Consider the following 20,084-nt stretch of genomic DNA (forward strand, 5'->3'; position numbering starts at 1 on the left):
GTTCTGCTTCCAAACTGTGAATTCTTAATCAGCGGTACGGTAATAGGCTGACACATTACCAGTACTAAAATAGCGTTTTTTTCATTCCTTCTTAGGACGTGAATGACTTTGCTCCAGTCTTCAGCCAGCCAATGTACCGTGGCATGGTTGCCCCCAACGCTATCAAGGGGACTATCGTAACCACGGTGACGGCCAACGACTCTGACCCCGCGGTGAGCTTCTCCTGCTGGCTGTTATTCAACCGAGCTGCGGCTCGCATGGGAAAGATTGTTATCCGATGTGCACTTTCAACGCGTTTGACTTTCTCGGGCTCCCAGGGTACCACTTCTTAGTATCTCAGCTGAGCTTTTACTCGAGTTGTGACCGGATATCTGTTCGTGAAGGCAAGAGATACGAGCATATCGATAGCAAGCTCCTCAATCGATACAAAATCTAGAGATACGCACCCTTACCGCTCCCTTAAAAACATATACTGTATATCATTTCTGCACTCCAGCTCTTCAATTGCCTTGTAAACTTCTGCTGACTCGGCAGACTTTCATCGCCGCTTATGACAGACGGTTTAAGCACTTGCTCACTTTTCCGCCTGGTTGTAAAATCACAGAGCGGCTGTTACCGAGCGAACACCCGCTTTGGAAACATTTGAAAATTTGCAGTTTACTCACACTTTACTTAAACTGCGTGTAGAATGCATGGAAACAGTACATGATGATTCAACTCCAGGATAACAAAGACATTTACGACTACTTATTCTCCAGGAAGAAACTGAGTATCAGCGTGAAATGATTATGATAAGGTCGGTTTTTGCTATGGAAACTGGGAAGAGATCGACAACCTGGGGGTAATTTACATGTAAAATTATCATCATCACTGCAGGGAACGCCAGCTGGTCAGGTGCGCTACAAAGTGGACCAAGAGCCTTATTCCTATTCTGCTAGTATATTTGACGTGGAGGAATACTCAGGAAATGTCGTCACAAGAGTCAACCTCAATGAGGAGCCCAACCTCAAATTCAGTGTGAGTATCGAAACCTCATTATTTTTTATTACCCCATTATAACCCTTTCTAGGACACGTGGCAATTTTTGGTCATTTAAAGTGCGTACGACAGAAAAAAAAAAGTCTTAAATAGCATTATTATGTGAATTAGAATCATATTTTGAGACGATTCGACTATGAACAACAATTAGGCAAAGCGCAGATGACGAGAAATTAGTCTTTTAATCTGCCAGGTTAGCCACGCCTACCATTATAGGATGTATAAGAATGGTTTCATCTGCTTTACTATCCAGCCCATTGAGGGGGAATTATTCAGAACGAGGAAAATGCGACAAATTGAGCCGCAAAATGTCATTGTTTCAGTCTCTCTACTCCAATACTTTTACAGGATATTCTTTTTATCCAAGTATTTTTCCCCAATAGCTAAATAAATGGTATGGTCATGACAAATAACAGTCTTGTGCAAAATGGAATATGAAATAATAAAATGCATGTATTCAGTACGACATGGCAAAATTACTCCATAATGGTCAAAACTGTGGACTTCACCTTTACTGTCGCACCTCCCGAACGACATTTTATGCCACCTAAGTCGGGCTTTTGTCATTTCCCTTCCCCGGCTTTGGAACCAAGAGGCGTGACAGCTAGCCGACATGCTAACCCGAACCGTGTGATGTCTCAAAGTCTTATTTTCGCTTTTGAAAGCGAAAAATCACACAAAACTAGCCCGGAATATGTCACACGGCGGCGGGGTTGTCGATTGTCTTCGGAGAGCAAGTAACAGCTCGTTCCCCCGCTAAGTATAAAAGAACACGGTCCCCACAGTGAATCATGGCGGAGGTTCCCTGATGTTTGTCCCTGAGGTCATGGGTCTTCCAGCAGGAAAATGACCCAAAACACACTTCAAAAAGCACTAGAAAAGGGTTTGAGAGAAAGCACCGGAGACTTCTAAAGTGGCCAGCATTGAGTCCAGACCTAAATCCCATAGAACACCTGTGGAGGGATCTGAAAATGGCAGTTTGGAGAAGGCACCCTTCAAATCGCAGAGAGCTGGAGCAGTTGGCCAAAGAAGAATGGTCTAAAATTCCAGGAGAGCAATGTAAGAACCTCATTGATGGATACTGGAAGCGGTTGTTCAGAGTTATTTTGTCTCAAGTTTGTGCAACCAAGTACTAGGCTGAAGGTGCCAATACTTTTTTCCGGCCCATTTTTGTAGTTTTATGTAAAATGACAATGATTTAATTTTTTTTATTCATTTTCTTTTGTGTTTTTTCATTGCAAACAAAATAAATGGAGATATTACTACCAAAGCATTCGCAATTGGAATCATGGTCTGGGAGAAAACGAGCATTATCTGAAAAAATTGCAGGGGTGCCAATACTTTTGGCCAGCAGGGTATGCACTAAAACTTTCGTCTTGTTTTCACCTAAATCTGGCATTATAACGCAGCGTATGTTTGAGTTTATTGCAGTAATAGCTCTCATGACGCTCTGCCTGGCCCGGCCCCCTACGGGAAGCCGTGGCTCAATGTCTGTAGGAGCTGTCTCGTCAACTGATTGTGAAGTCTATGGCCTGTAAGCACCCCAAAAAATGAAAAGTGACTCAAAATTATCTTTAAAATTACAACAATAGATTTCCAATGCATTTCAACTGAGACGACTAGCTGGGAATGCTCATCCTTTCAGCGCCATTACTATTCGTTCATTCGCCCCTCCCAGTCCAAATGAATTAGGACACCTATGACCATCAATGGCAGAAAAACTATCAGACGTGGCCCATTAGAATATTACCGTATTTTCATTTCCTGACCAAATGTAGCTTATCAGATTCCAAATGACCTTTTCCCAACTGTAACTCTGAACATTTCATCTTATCACTGAGCTTTAATTAACGCGACACACGTTGAAAATTCTCACAAGAGCTCCAATTTTATCTCGGCGCTTCCAAAACGTACCAACAGCTGGAAAATTGGCCAATTGTTGGTTAAAATATCGACTGAGGAACAAATCTTTGTGTGACGTTTTTGTTCATTTGAAATTACCCAATTAGTGTGTTTAACTCATTCTCTCCCATTGACGGCAATAGACGTCAGATTCATTTTAATTGCTATGGTTGGCATTAAATGATCATGTTTCGCTCCCGATCAAAATTGACTGGACGTTTATTTCTGTCAATGGCAACCAGTGTGTTGATAAAAACAGAGACCATTTCCATTTTTTCCAGCTGGTTGTGGTGGCCTACGATGACGGCGAACCCGTGAAAGAGAACCAAACGCTCGTGGAGATCACCGTCCTACAGCCCTCCATCATCCCCATCTTTACTCAGGAGGAATACAGGTAATTAATAATCAAGTTTACAGTGGGGCAAATACGTATTTAGTCAACCACCAATTGTGCAAGTTCTGGTACTTGAAAAGATTAGAAAGGCCTGTAATTGTCAACATGGGTAAATCTCAACCATGAGAGACAGAATGTGAAAAAACAACAACTGAAAATCACATTGTTTGATTTTTAAAGAATTTATTTTCAAATTATAGTGGAAAATAAGTATTTGGGCACCTACAAACAAGCAAGATTTCTGGCTGTCAAAGCGGTCTAATTTCTTCTAACGAGGTCTAACGAGACTCCACTCGTTACCTGTATTAATGGCACCTGTTTTAACTCATTATCGGTATAAAAGACACCTGTCCACAACCTCAGTCAGTCACACTCCAAACTCCACTATGGCCAAGACCAAAGAGCTGTCGAAGGACACCAGAGACAAAATAGACCTGCACCAGGCTGGGAAGACTGAATCTGCAATAGGTAAAACGCTTGGTGTAAAGAAATCAACTGTGGGAGCAATTATTAGAAAATGGAAGACATACAAGACCACTGATAATCTCCGACGATCTGGGGCTCCATGCAAGATCTCACCCCGTGGCGTCAAAATGATAACAAGAACGGTGAGCAAAAATCCCAGAACCACGCGGGGGGACCTAATGAATGACCTACAGAGAGCTGGGACCGCAGTAACAAAGGCTACTATCAGTAACACAATGCGCCGCCAGGGACTCAAATCCTGCACTGCCAGAAGTGTCCCCCTGCTGAAGCCAGTACACGTCCAGGCCCGTCTGCGGTTCGCTAGAGAGCATTTGGATGATCCAGAAGAGGACTGGGAGAATGTGTCATGGTCAAATGATACCAAAATAGAACATTTTGGTAGAAACACAGGTTCTCGTGATTGGAGGAGAAAGAATACTGAATTGCATCCGAAGAACACCATACCATTGTTGTTTGCTATTTTGGGCAAAAACTTGTATGCGTTAAATATTGCTATTGATCCTGAAATTATATGTGATTATCTCTGCATTTGGTGATTTTTGTGCATGTAGCATAAAATTTGAGAATTTTATAGCAATTTTAAGTTTTGTTATACTTGTATAAAAAATAATTAATCGGGATTTTATTAGGGAAAGACTTTGAATTTTTTTATGTCGCTGCTCATGGAGACTCATATATGCCTAATAGAGGTGTCTGTTTCGGTGTAAGGTCGCTAGCGGCTTTGGTTTTGAAAATATTTTAATTTGAAAGTTTTTGAAAACAGGCCCCCTACGGATCGGCCCCGTTCCCCGTGTCCGTCAATTGATAGTGAAGTCTATGATCGAAGTCTATGCGACTTGTCCCATTCAGACAGTCTGGGATACCATTGACGGCCATGTTCGTCCAAATTTCCCATTCATTTTCAATGGCAGGAAAACATTGGTTCTAGTGATTTTTGACCCAAAACTTACCATTACAGTCCATTGACATTCAACTGGTGCCCAAGTAAGTTCATGCTACTGAGAGCCATGTAACAGAACGTGTCCCCAAAATGTGCCCAAATCAGCGGGAAGTGACCTGATAGATCTGTATTTACCACAGCAAAACCCCATCGTTATTCCTCCAGAAATTGCAGTTTCTTGTTTTCAAGTGGTATTTACCATAATCATGACATGACACGAAGGCAGCATCATTTCTGGTCTTGGTTTTGGATTGTGTGGTTTTGTTCGCAAAGCTACTGTTCTCCAGGTTTGGCACGCATAGTTGGTAGGTTGTAACAATGTTGGGATATTAGCCAAAATTGCAGCTCCCTGAGATGAATGAAAATTTGGAGAATTTCAGACTAGTACAGAACATTCAAAAATATGAGACACAGCCTTTCATTGAAAAACTTAAACCAACATGAACACTTCTATATTCGTGTGCGACACTAGCACAAAGGCTTTTTTTTTTTTTTTTGGTATTTTGAAGGAAATGGTGAGCGAAGGGTTGCGATTTCAGACAATTTCCTCCTCGGCGTGTTCCATTCGCACATCTAACATATATTGACACTGCTTTCTTTTTCAATTATATGACAGCCTCTCATTTCCCGCCTACGTTTATCAGCCGCAGTCTCTGCTCCTCACAGTGCTGCGGCAGCAAAGACATTGATCTCGCTTCTTTTCGCTACCTCGAGTAAGAAATTCCCTTAAGCTGGCTGTTCACGGCAACTCTTTGGCTGCCATTGACAGTGATAGAACAACTAGAGTTGCTTTCAAAATGAGTAGGTGTGGAATTGCCCAACATTGCATATTACTAATTGCAAACTTAAAACCCAGGAAGGAAAATCTAAAATGTGCTAAAATGATCCCTTCATACCCTAACCACGTTTTTTTTTAATATTCAAAATTAGCTAGTCCTATAATTTTTGACCAAATAACATATTTTACACATCAAAAATACCAGGACGGTAAGGAGCATAAAAGTTGGATATAGAATTTGCCAAAAACGTACGATTTCTCCAAAATTCACCAAAAACTGTCGCATTCATTTCTAATGGGATGCCATTGACAGCCCTCTCCATCCAAATTTCCCATTCATTTTCAATGGCAGGAAAACATACACCGATATCTATAAAGACTTCAGGGATATAAGCATTTATTCACAGGAAGTTTCACTGGAAAAGATCTGTTTACATATGACGGCCGCCACATTGACTGACAGACTAGCATCGTACTTCGACATATTTACGTAAAATAAATTTTAACTGCCTGGTTTTTTTGCTCTTTTAACAAAGAATCGAGAATTTGGTGATTTAAGCATTTATTCACAAGAATTTTAACCGGAAAAGCTCTGTTTAAACATGGCGGCCACCACATTGACTAACAGACTAGCATCGTACTTCGACATATTTACATGAAATAAATGCTAACTGCCCGTTTTTTTGCCCTTTTACCAAAGAATCGAGGCTGTTTAAACATGGCAGCCACTACATTGACCAACAGACTTTCATCGTACTTTGATATATTTACGTAAAATAAATGCTAATGGCAGGTTTCGTTTTTTTTTTTGCTTTTAAACAAGAATCGAGACTGTTTTACGTCCATATTTTTAAATAATTCAGGGATTTAAGCTTTCATTCACAATAATTTTCACCGAAAAGCTCTGTTTACATATGACGGCCGCCACATTGACTGACAGACTAGCATCGTACTTCGACATATTTACGTAAAATAAATGTTAACTGCCTGGTTTTTTGCTCTTTTAACAAAGAATCGAGAATTTGGTGATTTAAGCATTTATTCACAAGAATTTTAACCGGAAAAGCTGTTTAAACATGGCGGCCACCACATTGACTAACAGACTAGCATCGTACTTCGACATATTTACATAAAATAAATGCTAACTGCCCGTTTTTTTGCCCTTTTACCAAAGAATCGAGGCTGTTTAAACATGGCAGCCACTACATTGACTAACAGACTTTCATCGTACTTTGATATATTTACGTAAAATAAATGCTAATTGCAGGTTTCGGTTTTTTTTTGCTTTTAACCAAGAATCGAGACTGTTTTACGTCCATATTTTTAAATAATTCAGGGATTTAAGCTTTCATTCACAATAATTTTCACTGAAAAGCTCTGTTCACATATGGCAGGCGCTACACTCACTAACACACTAGCATCGTACTTCGACATATTTACGTAAAATAAATGCTAACTGCCCAGTTATTTGCTCTTTTAACAAAGAATCGAGACTGTTTTAGATTATTATCTATAGACCCTACTCACATGACGTCACAACCACGCCTCCGCGCCATATTGTCCGTCTACTCGTCGTGTTGATGCATTACCGCGACGTAAATTCCTCCTATTATGGCGTGTTTTTCTGCTTGTTAACATTAATAATCAAAATGGTGAAGGCGTGTGTGGCGGTTGGTTGCAATAACAGAGAAGATAGACGGAGAGACTTGAAGTTCTACCGTATTCCGAGAGACCCCGAGAGAAGAGCGAGATGGACTGCTGCAATTCGACGAGAAAACTGGGCTGCAAACGATTAACACGGATTATGTAGTAGTCATTTTATATCTGGTAAGATGCATTTAATATATATTTAGAGGGTTTTGGGCTGACAACCACAATTAAGATCATTGCAAGGCTAATCGCCGACAACATACAGTTTCAAATTCAAGATGCTTATTTCTTCCACCATCATTACATTTTGAATGATATTTAGCTGGTACCAAGTGAAAGAAGCTGGCCTCGTCTACGGATCATCAGTTAAACAGGTGTGTCCAAACCTTTTGCAAAGGGGGCCAGATTTGGTGTGGTAAAAATGCGGGGGGCTACCTTGGCTGATTTACATAGAACAATATATTTAAACAAATTTTAGCAAGCCCTTCTGTGTGTCACATTTGCTTTATTTTTTTTTTTAATTCATAATTTCAACAGTCTCGTCTTTGTGGCTTTCTCTTTCGACACTCGGACTCTTGCGAAATACTGCTGCTGTGAAAAAATAAACGAGCTTCAAGTTGCTATAATTTCTCGCTGCGTATCTTCCCTGTAATGTTGTCGTACATGTCAGCGTGTCTTGTTATTATCGCGTCACATCGAACTCTTTGAAAACAGCGACTGTCTCTTTGCAAATGAGGCAGACACAGTTGCGTGTTTTATTGAAGAAATAGTCCAATATCCACCTATCCTACAAGCGTCGGCCATCGCAGTCAACTTTTTTTTTTTTTATTGATTGTCGCCATTTTAGAAAATTGGAAGTAAAGGGTCACACGGGGTAATGTTGCTTAGAGTGCTGCTCTTAAAGTTTTTCAAACTTTTGTGAGAATAGGCTGATTTTATGTGGACAAGATAGTTGTAGATATCAGGGTAGCAGATGTCAGGCAGAGAGGGCGAAGACAGTGGGTCGAAAAATATCGATTTAGGCATCAAATATGGATCTGGCGAATGGACAGACTGAAGCTTTTCCACATAACGCCTTTTATGCAACGCATCCAATGAGTTTACAGCGTCTGAAAGCACCGGGGCTTCCATGAATTGCTCTATAAACTGAACGACTAATTGAAACCATTGAGAATAGGGCTAAACAGAGACTGACAATATGGCGGCCGGATACAGCGACACGTCATTCTGTGACGTTGGTGAGTAGGGTCTATAAAGAATTCGGGGATTTAAGCATTTATTCACAAGAATTTTTGCCAGAAAAGCTCCTGTTACACCAGGTGGCCGCTAGCCTCATTCGCTAACAGCATATAGTGTATAATGATAATAAAGGGCTATTCTATTCTATAATAAGTTGTGATTGTATAAAGAATTTATTAATAATCTATTTACATATTATTTATAATTGATTCTGCATGTTTTCCTCAAGTATTAAGTTTCAGATTTTAAATTGAGTGATTTATTAGCTGTGAACATAACTTGCTATTTTGGTCACAAACTTATATATGTTAAATATTTCTATTGATCCTTAAAATATAGGTGATTATCTCTGAATTTGGTGATTTTTGTGCATCTAGTGTAAAATCTGAAACTTTAATAGCCATTTTAAGTTGTGTTACACTTACAGTTGTGGTCAAAAGTTTACATACACTTGTGAAGAACATAATGTCATGACTCTCTTGAGTTTCCAGTTATTTCTACAACTCTGATTTTTCTCTGATAGAGTGATTGGAACAGGTACTTCTTTGTCACAAAAAACATTCATGAAGTTTGGACTTTGTTATGGGTGAACAGAAAAAAGTGATCAAATCTGCTGGGTCAAAAATAGACATACAGCAGCGCTAATATTTGGTAACATGTCCCTTGGCCATTTTCACTTCAATGAGGCGCTTTTGGTAGCCATCCACAAGCTTCTGGCAAGCTTCTGGTTGAATCTTTGACCACTCCTCTTGACAGAATTGGTGCAGTTCAGTTAAGTTTGATGGCTTTCTGACATGGACTTGTTTCTTCAGCATCGTCCACAAGTTCTCAATGGGGTTTAAGTCAGGACTTTGGGAAGGCCATTCGAAAACCTTAATTCTAGCCTGATTTAGCCATTCCATTACCACTTTTGATGTGTGTTTGGGGTCATTGTCCTGTTGGAACACCCAACTGCGCCCAAGACCCAATCTTCGGGCTGATGACGTTAGGTTATCTTGAAGAATTTGAAGGTAATCAACCTCCTTTATTATCCCATTTACTCTCTGTAAAGCACCAGTTCCATTGGCAGCGAAACAGCCCCACAGCATAATACTACCACCACCGTGCTTGACGGTAGGCATGGTGTACTTGGGGTTAAAGGCCTCACCTTTTCTCCTCCAAACTTAATGCTGGGCATTGTGGCCAAACAGCTCGATTTTTGTTTCGTCTGACCACAGAACTTTCCTCCAGAAGGTCTTATCTTTGTCCATGTGATCAGCAAGGTGCCGCTTTTGGAGCAAGGGCTTCCTTCTTGCACGGCAGCCTCTCAGTCCATGGAGATGCAAAACATACTTGACTGTGGACACTGACACCTGGGTTCCAGCAGCTTCTAATTCTTGGGAGATCTGCTTTTTGGTGATTCTCAGTTGAATCTTCACCCTCCTGACCAATTTTCTCTCAGCAGCAGGTGATAGCTTGTGTTTTCTTCCTGATCGTGGCAGTGACAAAACAGTGCCATGCACTTTATACTTACAAACAATTGTTTGCACTGTTGCTCTTGGGACCTGCAGCTGCTTTGAAATGGCTCCAAGTGACTTTCCTGACTTGTTCAAGTCAATGATTCGCTTTTTCAGATCCATGTATGTATATTTTTGACCCAGCAGATTTGATCACTTTTTCTGTTAACCCATAATAAAGTCATAAAAGAACCAAACTTCATGAATGTTTTTTGTGACAAAGAAGTATCTGTTCCAATCACTCTATCGGAGAAAAATCAGAGCTGTAGAAATAACTGGAAACTCAAGAGAGCCATGACATTATGTTCTTCACAAGTGTATGTAAACTTTTGACCACAACTGTATATAAAAAATAATTCATCGGTATTTTATAAGGGAACGACTTTGAATTTTTTGATGCCGCTGCTCATGGAGACTGAGGTAGGTGCCTGTTTTGGTTTTAGGTCAGTAGCAGCTTTGGTTTTGTAAATATTTGAATTTGAAGTTTTTGAAAATGCCCCGTACGAATCGGCCCCATTTCCCGTGTCATGTCAATAGGTTATGAAGTCTATGAGTGGTGGTTGCCATTGTGATGTTTCTGTGTTTTCTGTTCAATAAAGGCGCTATCTTTTGGGGTTGTGTGGTGTATGAGGCACAATAGCAGCAAGTGTGAAGCATAAAAACAGTCATTACGCTCAACGTTACTCGCCCCAATACTGTACACAGTGATGAAAGAGTGGTCGGCATTAACCCCTTTCTGGTGTTCTATTACTACATTAGTGAGGACTGTCTTTTTTTGGTTTGCATTGGGAAAAAAAATATCTAAATGAGATCAGTGGGTCATTAAAGAGTTTGAGATTGTTATCCAACTTAACACTTTTTCCTTAATTAGATGAACCAGATAGAACAGATTACCTTTCCCCAGCCATTCTATCAGTTCTAAGAGTGAGATTAAGGATTGCACCCGTGGAGTAGCAATGAATTAACGCCGGATCAATTTGCCAGAAGTAATAGATGCATCGCTCAATGTACAACGACTAAAAAAAAATCCCCGGGCAGAGATTCCTGAACAGAACGTTCACGACCGGGCCAGGTTTATCCCTTTCTTTTGGCGCGTTTATCTCTATCTGTGTAATGGCACGAGACAAAGCAACAGATTGCCACTCGCGATGGCATCGCGACTCCCCGCGAGTCACCCGGCTTTGATGTTTCGAGGTGATTTGGCTCGTAACTCTTGCCAACGCGTGATAATTAGATTCATTAAGTCGGTAACAGGCTGTGGGGCATTGTGACGGCGCGAGGGGGAAGTCGTGTTTTCAGTACTCGCGTGAGCCGCGAAAACACACGCGAATGTTGTTTGAAATAATCTTTCAGAGGGCAGCTTATTCTTTGTTCACTTAATCCCCACGCTGCTAATAGCCAGTGGGCGCTGTTAACTATTCATGTGCGTGCCGTGTGTTGCATACTGATAGCGCAGGTGCAAGGACGCTCCTATAGCAAGCGTGACACATACTACGGATTTGTATGTACTGTTTTATTGCTGGGATTTTTGGGGGTTCATGTTTTAATGAGAAAAGTTGTATGCTTTAACTAGGACTGTCAAAATTATCGCGTTAACGGGCGGTAATTAATTTTTTAAATTAATCACGTTAAAATATTTGACGCAATTAACGCACATGCCCCGCTCAAACAGATTAAAATGACAGCACAGTGTCATGTCCACTTGTTACTTGTGTTTTTTGCTGTTTTGTCGCCCTCTGCTGGCGCTTGGGTGTGACTGATTTTATGGGTTTCAGCACCATGAGCATTGTGTAATTATTGACATCAACAATGGCGAGCTACTAGTTTATTTTTTGATTGAAAATTTTACACATTTTATTAAAACGAAAACATTAAGAGGGTTTTTAATATAAAATTTCTATAACTTGTACTAACATTTATCTTTTAAGAACTAAAAGTCTTTCTATTCATGGATCGCTTTAACAGAATGTTAATAATGCTATAATAAACAAATACAGTACTTTTATACAGTATGTTGAATGTATATATCCATCTTGTGTCTTCTCTTTCCATTCCAACAATAATTTACAAAAAAATATGGCATATTTTACAGATGGTTGGAATTGTGATTAATTCTGATTAATTTTTAAGCTGTGATTAACTCGATTAAACATTTTAACCAATTGACAGCCCTCGTTTTAACCCTTTATAAGCAAGTGGCTAATTCTGGTATTTAATAAAATGTAACCTCATAAACAGTGTTGTCACGCATTATTGTAATCTGATTACTTCCTTTCAGTAACGAGCAATCTAACGCGTTCATTTTTCCAAACTAGTAATCTGATTTGTTTCCTTAATGTCTGTGCGTTACTATTTTGTTATTGCCTCACAATGTATGTAGAATGAAGAATATTGTAGTCATGTACGAATAGAAAATGTTCGAAAGGTTTCCACTACGCGTCCGATTCAATGGTAACCTACAGACTTCATAATGATACGATGGTACGATGCTGGTCTGTTAGTCAATGCAGCGGCCGCCATATGTAAACAGAGCTTTTTACGTTGAAAATTGTTGTGAATAAAAGCTTAAATCCCTGAATTATTTAAAAATATGGACGTAAAACAGTCTCGATTCTTGGTTAAAAGCAAAAAAAAAAACTGCAATTAACATTTATTTTACGTAAATATATCGAAGTACGATGCTAGTCTGTTAGTCATTGTGGTGGCTGCCATGTTTAAACAGAGCTTTTCCGGTTAAAATTCATAGATATGGACATGAAACAGTCTTGATTCTTGGTTAACAGCATAGAAACCGACCGTGCAGTTAGCGTTTATTTTATGTATATTGACAAAGTACAATGCTACTATGTTAGCGAATGAGGCTAACGGCCGCCTGGCGTAACAGGAGATTTTATGTCGAAAAGTCTTGTGGATAAATGCTTAAATCCCCGAATTCTTCATGGATATGGAGGTAAAATAGTCTTGATTCTTGGTTAAAAGCAAAGAAACCGCGCAGTTAGCGTTTATTTTACATATATTCACAAAGTACAATGCTACTATGTTAGCGAATTAGACTAGCAGTCACCTGGCGTAAAAGAAGCTTTTCTGGAGAAAATTCTTGTGAATAAATGCTTAAATCCCTGAATTCTTCATAGATATGGAGGGAAAACAGTCTAGATTCTTGGTTAAAAACAAAGAAACCGTGCAGTTAGCATTTATTTTACGTATACTGACAAAGTACAATGCTACTATGTTAGCGAATGAGGCAAGCGGCCGCCTGGCATAAAGTAAACAGAGCTTTTCTGGCGAAAATTCTTGTGAATAAATGCTTAAATCCCTGAATTCTTTATCGATATGGACGTAAAACAGTCTCGATTTTTGGTTAACTTGAACTGTATTCATTTTTGTTGCTTCATTTCTGTAAAGCCCTTTGAGACATTGTTGTTGTGATTTAGGGCTATACAAATAAAATTGAATTGAATTGAATTGAATTGAATTAAAAGCAAAAAAAAAAAACGGGCAGGTAGCAGTTAGATTACGTAAATATTGCGAACTATTAGGCTGCCGCCATATGTAAACAAAGAGCTTTTGCTGTTGAAAATTCTTGTGAATAAATGCTTAAATCCCTGAATTCTTTATAGCTATGGACATTTTTCTGTCTCGATTCTTGGTTATAAGCAAAAAAAAAAAAAAAAAAAAAAAAAAAACGTGCAGGTAGCATTTATGTTACGTAAATATTGCGAAGAATAATGCCAATGCTGTAGCGGCTAATTTTTCCCACTGATTTTTTTCTCTTGATACGAAAAATATAATAATTACCTTGAATCCTCGAACAAATCCCCCCTGAGACAATCCTTCCTGTTTCAATGCAGTACAGCTTTCGTACTTTTTCAACCCAAATCCGGTGTTACATCGCTGCATGTGACCGACAGCTAATAAATGAAGTGAATGGGGAATGTGTCATGTCAATACATTATAAAGTCTATGGGCTGGCAACGAATGAACGAATATTGTAAACCGCTGTGAATGGCAGCCAATGAGTTAGATATTTGTGTGAAGATCGCAAATGTAATGCGACGGTTGCAATTTCAATAGATTAACAAAAGATTCTGGGACATAAATTAAACACTTCAGTCTCAATTTAAGGATGAACTAACATCTTTCATCAAGATGTCACAAAGAAATATTTCTTAGTTTATTACATGTACTCTGACCATTTAGTTCATGAAATCAGAGCAGTTTACGGAAGAATCGGTGGATCAAACATCCGAAAATAACATCTTTCTAGTTAACATACTACGAGAAAACACTGCTTTGGCAGTGTTGAGACCCGATATTTCAAAGTGTTTGTCACTGTCTCGAAAAGTCTCTGATGTTTTAAAAAAGACCGACAATAGACTCGGAACTGGTGCTGGAGTGGGAAGCTTAAAAGACGGTGGGACTGAACGTCAATCAAGTCTGAAGAGATAGGCGAGGACACTACAATTGAGTTTTAATAATGGGAATGAGTGCTAGGAAAAGAAGCAGCAAACGGTCAGACTATCTGTCTGACTCAAGTGCACACTAGAGCAAGGTAAAGACACTCTGGACGGCGAGGAGATAGCAACAGTAGGACATGAACATTGTGTTGACTGGTTTCTCTTCACGCTTAGCGTTTGAATTTCAATCAAAACTTTCTAAACAGGAAGGACATCTCTTCAGAGCTAGCCAATGTCACTCAGAAACTACATCATATATAGCAAATAAAAGCACCATATTTTAAGCACTTTAAGTCGAACTATTTTAAAAAATGTGTTAAAGATAAAAAACAGGATTGAGTAGTTGCCAAACTTCCATCATAACCACAGCATTGCAGTCGCATTTCGCAGAGTCACATTACTGCTACTGCTAATGTAAGCGCCCTTTAGCTTAGCAAGCTACAACATTGCAGCACTTTAGGTCAATGACGCAAATTTGGGTAGCATGCCGTTTTGGCAAATCCTCATCTTACTTACGACCGCGTTAGCGTAGCCAGATGTTCAGATTTATGGAATTACTTTGTCTATCTTAAAGGGAACCTCGTACTTGTAGGCTCCAATGAGCCACAATTTTTCTCTTTTACTAAAACCTGTTATTAGAAACACGTATATTATTGCCATTGATTTAAAAATCTATATTTAGTACATATTTTGATCTACGGAGGGCGCCATGTTTTACGTGCGCAATGCACACTTTGGACGCATTTGGCCTAGACTGGAAGAACAGTGTTAGGTAGCAAGCAAAGCTAGGATGACAACTGGCATGATTTTGTCACACCCACATCTAATTCCAGCTCATCAGCAGTGTCTTTAAACTGATCCTAGGCGGCTTGCCGAGATATTGACTTGCTGCCATTTGACAGTTTGTATATTCGTATATTCGGGGGGGTTTTTTGTTGTTTTTTTTTGTTTTTCTACCTCTCGCCACGGTTTTTCCTCGTTTTTTTTTTTTTAACCCTTGAGAGTCCAAAGACACGCCGGCGCATCCTCAGCGCACGTCGTCTTTGAAGCGCCCTCACGTTTTAATTACGTCACCCACATGCTGTTGGTTGGTCTCGTTTTAAAGTGCGGAAGTTGCGGTTTACTCTCATTATTTGAAGTCAATCGACCAACTAAAACGTGAGATATTGTCATTTAAGTTTTATAGTTTTATTGTCCTCTCAAAAAAACATTAAAACGCTGCATGGATCATTTGTTTATGTCTATATTTCCATCATTTCTTGTCCTTTTTCAAAATGGAAGCTCCATGAAAAAACACACAAATCAAACGAACCCTTTCGAAGTCACAGTGGAAGCACAAAATGCGTTTTTTTTTTTTTATAAATATAACTGCCGTGCGAGGTTCCACCGAACGAGAGGGAGGAGTGTTCTGAAGCAGCGAGGTGGCGAGCGACGGCCGTTTGGATCGAACGAGCGACTTTGTGTGACTTTGAGAATGAACGGAAAACTAAATTTAGCGCAAGCAATTGTGCTTTTTGATCAACTTGAGGAAGAGGATGGTCCAAATTCGTCATCATCGTCTTCTTCGGAAGAGTCCTTGAGTGAAGATAGTGACGGGATTGAACACGTGGGTGACGCCATCGACGAGCAGAGGTAAGCCAACTCACTTTTTTTTTTTTAATGCTGAAAAAGTTTCTTTTGAAAGTTTCTTTTGATATTGCAAGACAAAGTTAATTTTGATGCAATATAAGTGTGTGTTTGTGTATATGATAATAAAATGTGCATATCAGATCAAAGTCGTACCTGCACTGTGTGTATCCCGGGCAGGAATTTAAAATTAGTGGTGTTCTTCTTTCTATATGAAGATTAGGGATGTAGCACATATTCAGCTATGGTATTCTTTCTATTGTCATACATACAGATTTCCATTATTATTTATTGCTGTATATATTTTTATTTTATACTTTATTATTTTCATAAATACTGACTTTTTTTTCATGTACATTTATAGTGACAATGAAAGTAAAGTGAAATGAAAATGGAAGGGTGGAAAGAGGACCGACCCCCCATGGAAGTGTGGGCTGTGTGATGTAGCCCTGTGTCTAATTCCAGGACGAAACTGCTTTTCGGAGTGGCATGGCTGAAAAAAATTTAACTTGTTTATTGTAAATATTTTTGAAAATACTTTTTTTCCCCCAATGTTACATATATTTATTTTTTACCCCCACAATCAGTCTTCTCAATTTGTGTATATAAATGTGTGTTCAAAAAACTTGATTGTGTGTACATAGTTTTCATCAAGTGATGGGCCACAATACCTAAACTCATAAAGAGATGGCCTCTAAACACGTTTTGTGTTAGATGGTATATATTTTTTCACTGTTCTTCACTGTTTGGTCTGCCATATACAACCTGTTTTGACTAGAGCATGTATAAAGGCAAAAAACGCATATGGCTATACCTGTTGTTTATGTTGAATTGTCAAATATAAGACTATTTATTCTAATTTTTTTGGGTTGAATGTTCATCCTAACATCTTGAATAAATATTACAAAGTTTCAAAACGGTTCGTTACGCATGTTTGGTTGTCAATTGGACATCAATATTAAACATTTTGACAAAACGATTTTTGAATTTTTGGTCTTTTTGGGCCCAAAATGATGATTTATAATTGGTCAGTGAAGGAAACAACAGTTTGGACATGAGGTTCAAGGTGTCACAAAAAAAGGGACCAAACCAGGCCATCGTAAACAATTCTTTCTTTGAAATATAAAGGCAACTTCAAAGGCATGCAAAATCAGACAAAATAGGCCCAGACCTTAAAGGGTTAACTTATTGATCCCGACCTACTGTCACGGACCCTTTTTGTGTCTCCTTTTTTCGAACGTGAGTTTTTTTTGTGTGTTCAATAAACCCTTTTAGGCAATCCCTATGTTATTGTTGACCCAATGTCGTACCTGCATCTAATTCCAGCTCATCAGCAATGTCTTGAAATCGATCCTAGGCGGTTTGCAAAGATATTGACTCGCTGCCATTTGAGTTTGTAAAGTCCATCACTGCTATTTGCATCACTCCCTTGTTTTTTTTTAAATTTTGTTTTTCTACTTCTCACCACGGTTCTTCCTCAGGTTTTTTTTAACTTATTGATCCCGATCAATATCTAGGCGGTTTGCCAAGATATTGGCTTAATGCCATTTGGCAGTTTGTATATTCCTTCCTTGCTAGTTGCATCATTGCATTGTGTTTTTTCGTTTGTCTGCCTAACATCATATGGAAGTATAGTCCTGTGGTTTAAACGCTCATCTGTTGCACAGGAAATGCGCGTTCGAATCCCGCTGGATCATCATTTATTGCTTTTGCTGCTCGCTTTGCGAAATATCGACAGTGCTGTCCTGCTCAACACCTTTCCGCCCCGGTTCAAATTGGAAGGGCAGAACCGAAGACATGTTTATGTAGCTAACGAGTGTGACTATGGAAGTACAGCAGCGCTGCCCAGTGACATCATCGCCCAGAGTGCATTGCATCATCAACAACAATAGCAACCTATTAGTTAAACTAATATTTCAAATTTTATAAAAACAAAAATATTAAGAGTTTGAATATCAAATTTTTATAACTCATAGTAACATTTATCTTTTAACTACAAGTCTTTCTGTCTAAGGTTCCCTTTTACAACCCTCCCCGAACGGTTACCAAAAGCCTGCTTATTTTTACATTCAAAAATAAATGACAACGGTATAAAAAAAAAAGAACCAAAAAAATTCATGAATCGTGAAAAAATGTGCAATTTACAGTCCGGTAAACGGGTTAAAGGAAGCAAGACTTGAAAGGGCACCTTGTTGTTGAAACTATCTAAAGGAAAATGGCAGGTACCGGATTCTCCCGCTCTCCCGCTGGTCTCATCAAGAAGGTTCAAGGGCCCCCGCTGATACTGACACACCCCCCCTCGCCATTGCCGCTACGTTTTCTGACTTTCTATTCGTAACGGCGGTCCTAATCGTCGGACATTGTGCATTAGTAGCTTTTGTTCTTGCGTTGATTGCAATCTGACCCCAATAACTGATGAGTCTTGCCAGTCAAGTGTCGACTAGAAATTGGGGACAAAGGTCCGCAAATGCTGACAAAGATTGATGAAGTGGCATCCTGAGACAAAGAGCTTTTGATTAACTCATTGGCTGCCATTCAGACATCTTATTCATTTAAACTTGGGGGGAACTTCCCAGTTCAAATGGATGGACCCAAGGGCGTAGGTTTGCATAGGGACGGTAGGGATAACGCTAGCAACTTTTCAGGATGCTCAGATTATCCTCACCAACTTTTAAGCAACCCTATTCGCATTATATAATGACTTCAGTTATATATAGGTCATTTAGACTGTTTTCCTATATGTTGTAAGGATAGAATTGATCCTACCATTATTAAGTGAATTACAGTACTTTCATTATGTTCAGACTTACACTGACCACTTTTCACTCGCTGAATGTGCCATTCCATTTTTTCCCCCCTCAAACGCACGTTTGATTGGCTGATGACTTGACCCCCCCCCCCCCCCCACCCACACACACGCATTCACAGCCCAACAGAAATACAACATGCCGCCCCACCTCCCCTTCAAAGACGAGGGATATACGTTTTTTTCTGCCAGCAGCATCCAAAATAAGTAATATAAAAAGACATCAATGTTGTGGAGGTGGGGAACACGCCACTAATTTTGCTACTGCTACAGTGCTTCAAATCGATTTTACTCAGTCAGATTTCTTGAAATAAGAAAAAAAAGCTAGCTGAAAATAAGCTTAACAGACCTATTTTAAGCAAAAAGTTTGTATATTTAATCTTAAAAGAAATACTTGTTCGTCAGAAATGTTCTTAATTCAAGAATATTGTTCAAAACATTATTTGACAGAAATTTTTTCTTGATTTTGGTGAAAATGACCAACTTTTAGATGTATAGGCTCAATACGAACAAATAGTAATATTTACTTACAGTAAGTGGAAGAATCTGACACATTAATCCGGTAACTACACTTTATCACTCAAAAAAAGATGGTGAAAATTATTTGACTAGATTTGACATAAATTATCAGATTAAGACGTTATAAATTTGCAGTTTGAAAATTAGTAGAGGTCAATACAGATTTATTTTGCATTAATCATTTAGCCTATCAATTAATTACAGTGGGGCAAATAAGTATTTAGTCAACCACTAATTGTGCAAGTTCTCCCACTTGAAATTTTTAGAGAGGCCTGTAATTGTCAACATGGTAAACCTCAACCATGAGAGACAGAATGTGGGGGGGGGGGGACAGAAAATCACATTGTTTGATTTTTAAAGAATTTATTTGCAAATCATGGTGGAAAATAAGTATTTGGTCAATACCTAAAGTTCATCTCAATACTTTGTTATGTACCCTTTGTTGGCAATAACGGAAACCAAACGTTTACTGTAACTCTTCACAAGCTTTTCACACACTGTTGCTGGTATTTTGGCCCATTCCTCCATGCAGATCTCCTTTAGAGCAGTGATGTTTTGGGGCTGTCGTTGGGCAACACGGACTTTCAACTCCCTCCACAGATTTTCTATGGGGTTGAGATCTGGAGACTGGCTAGGCCACTCCAGGACTTTGAAATGCTTCTTACGAAGCCACTCCTTTGTTGCCCTGGCTGTGTGTTTGGGATCATTGTCATGCTGAAAGACCCAGCTACGTCTCATCTTCAATGCCCTTGC

General features: G+C 39.2%; 1 protein-coding gene across 2 annotated transcripts in view; it reads left to right on the forward strand.

Annotated features, from left to right (window-relative positions):
* The window catches only part of pcdh15b (protocadherin-related 15b), a 268,709-nt gene that overhangs the window by 185,224 nt on the left and 63,401 nt on the right, over positions 1 to 20,084 (forward strand). For both annotated transcript variants that reach the window (XM_057826514.1, XM_057826513.1), the window contains 3 exons: positions 96 to 212; positions 877 to 1,017; positions 3,222 to 3,334. In XM_057826514.1, coding sequence (XP_057682497.1) covers positions 96 to 212; positions 877 to 1,017; positions 3,222 to 3,334 — 371 coding nt within the window. The remainder of the gene's footprint in view (positions 1 to 95; positions 213 to 876; positions 1,018 to 3,221; positions 3,335 to 20,084) is intronic.

This window comes from Corythoichthys intestinalis, chromosome 21 (genome assembly GCF_030265065.1).
Source record: "Corythoichthys intestinalis isolate RoL2023-P3 chromosome 21, ASM3026506v1, whole genome shotgun sequence".
Lineage (NCBI taxonomy): Eukaryota > Metazoa > Chordata > Actinopteri > Syngnathiformes > Syngnathidae > Corythoichthys > Corythoichthys intestinalis.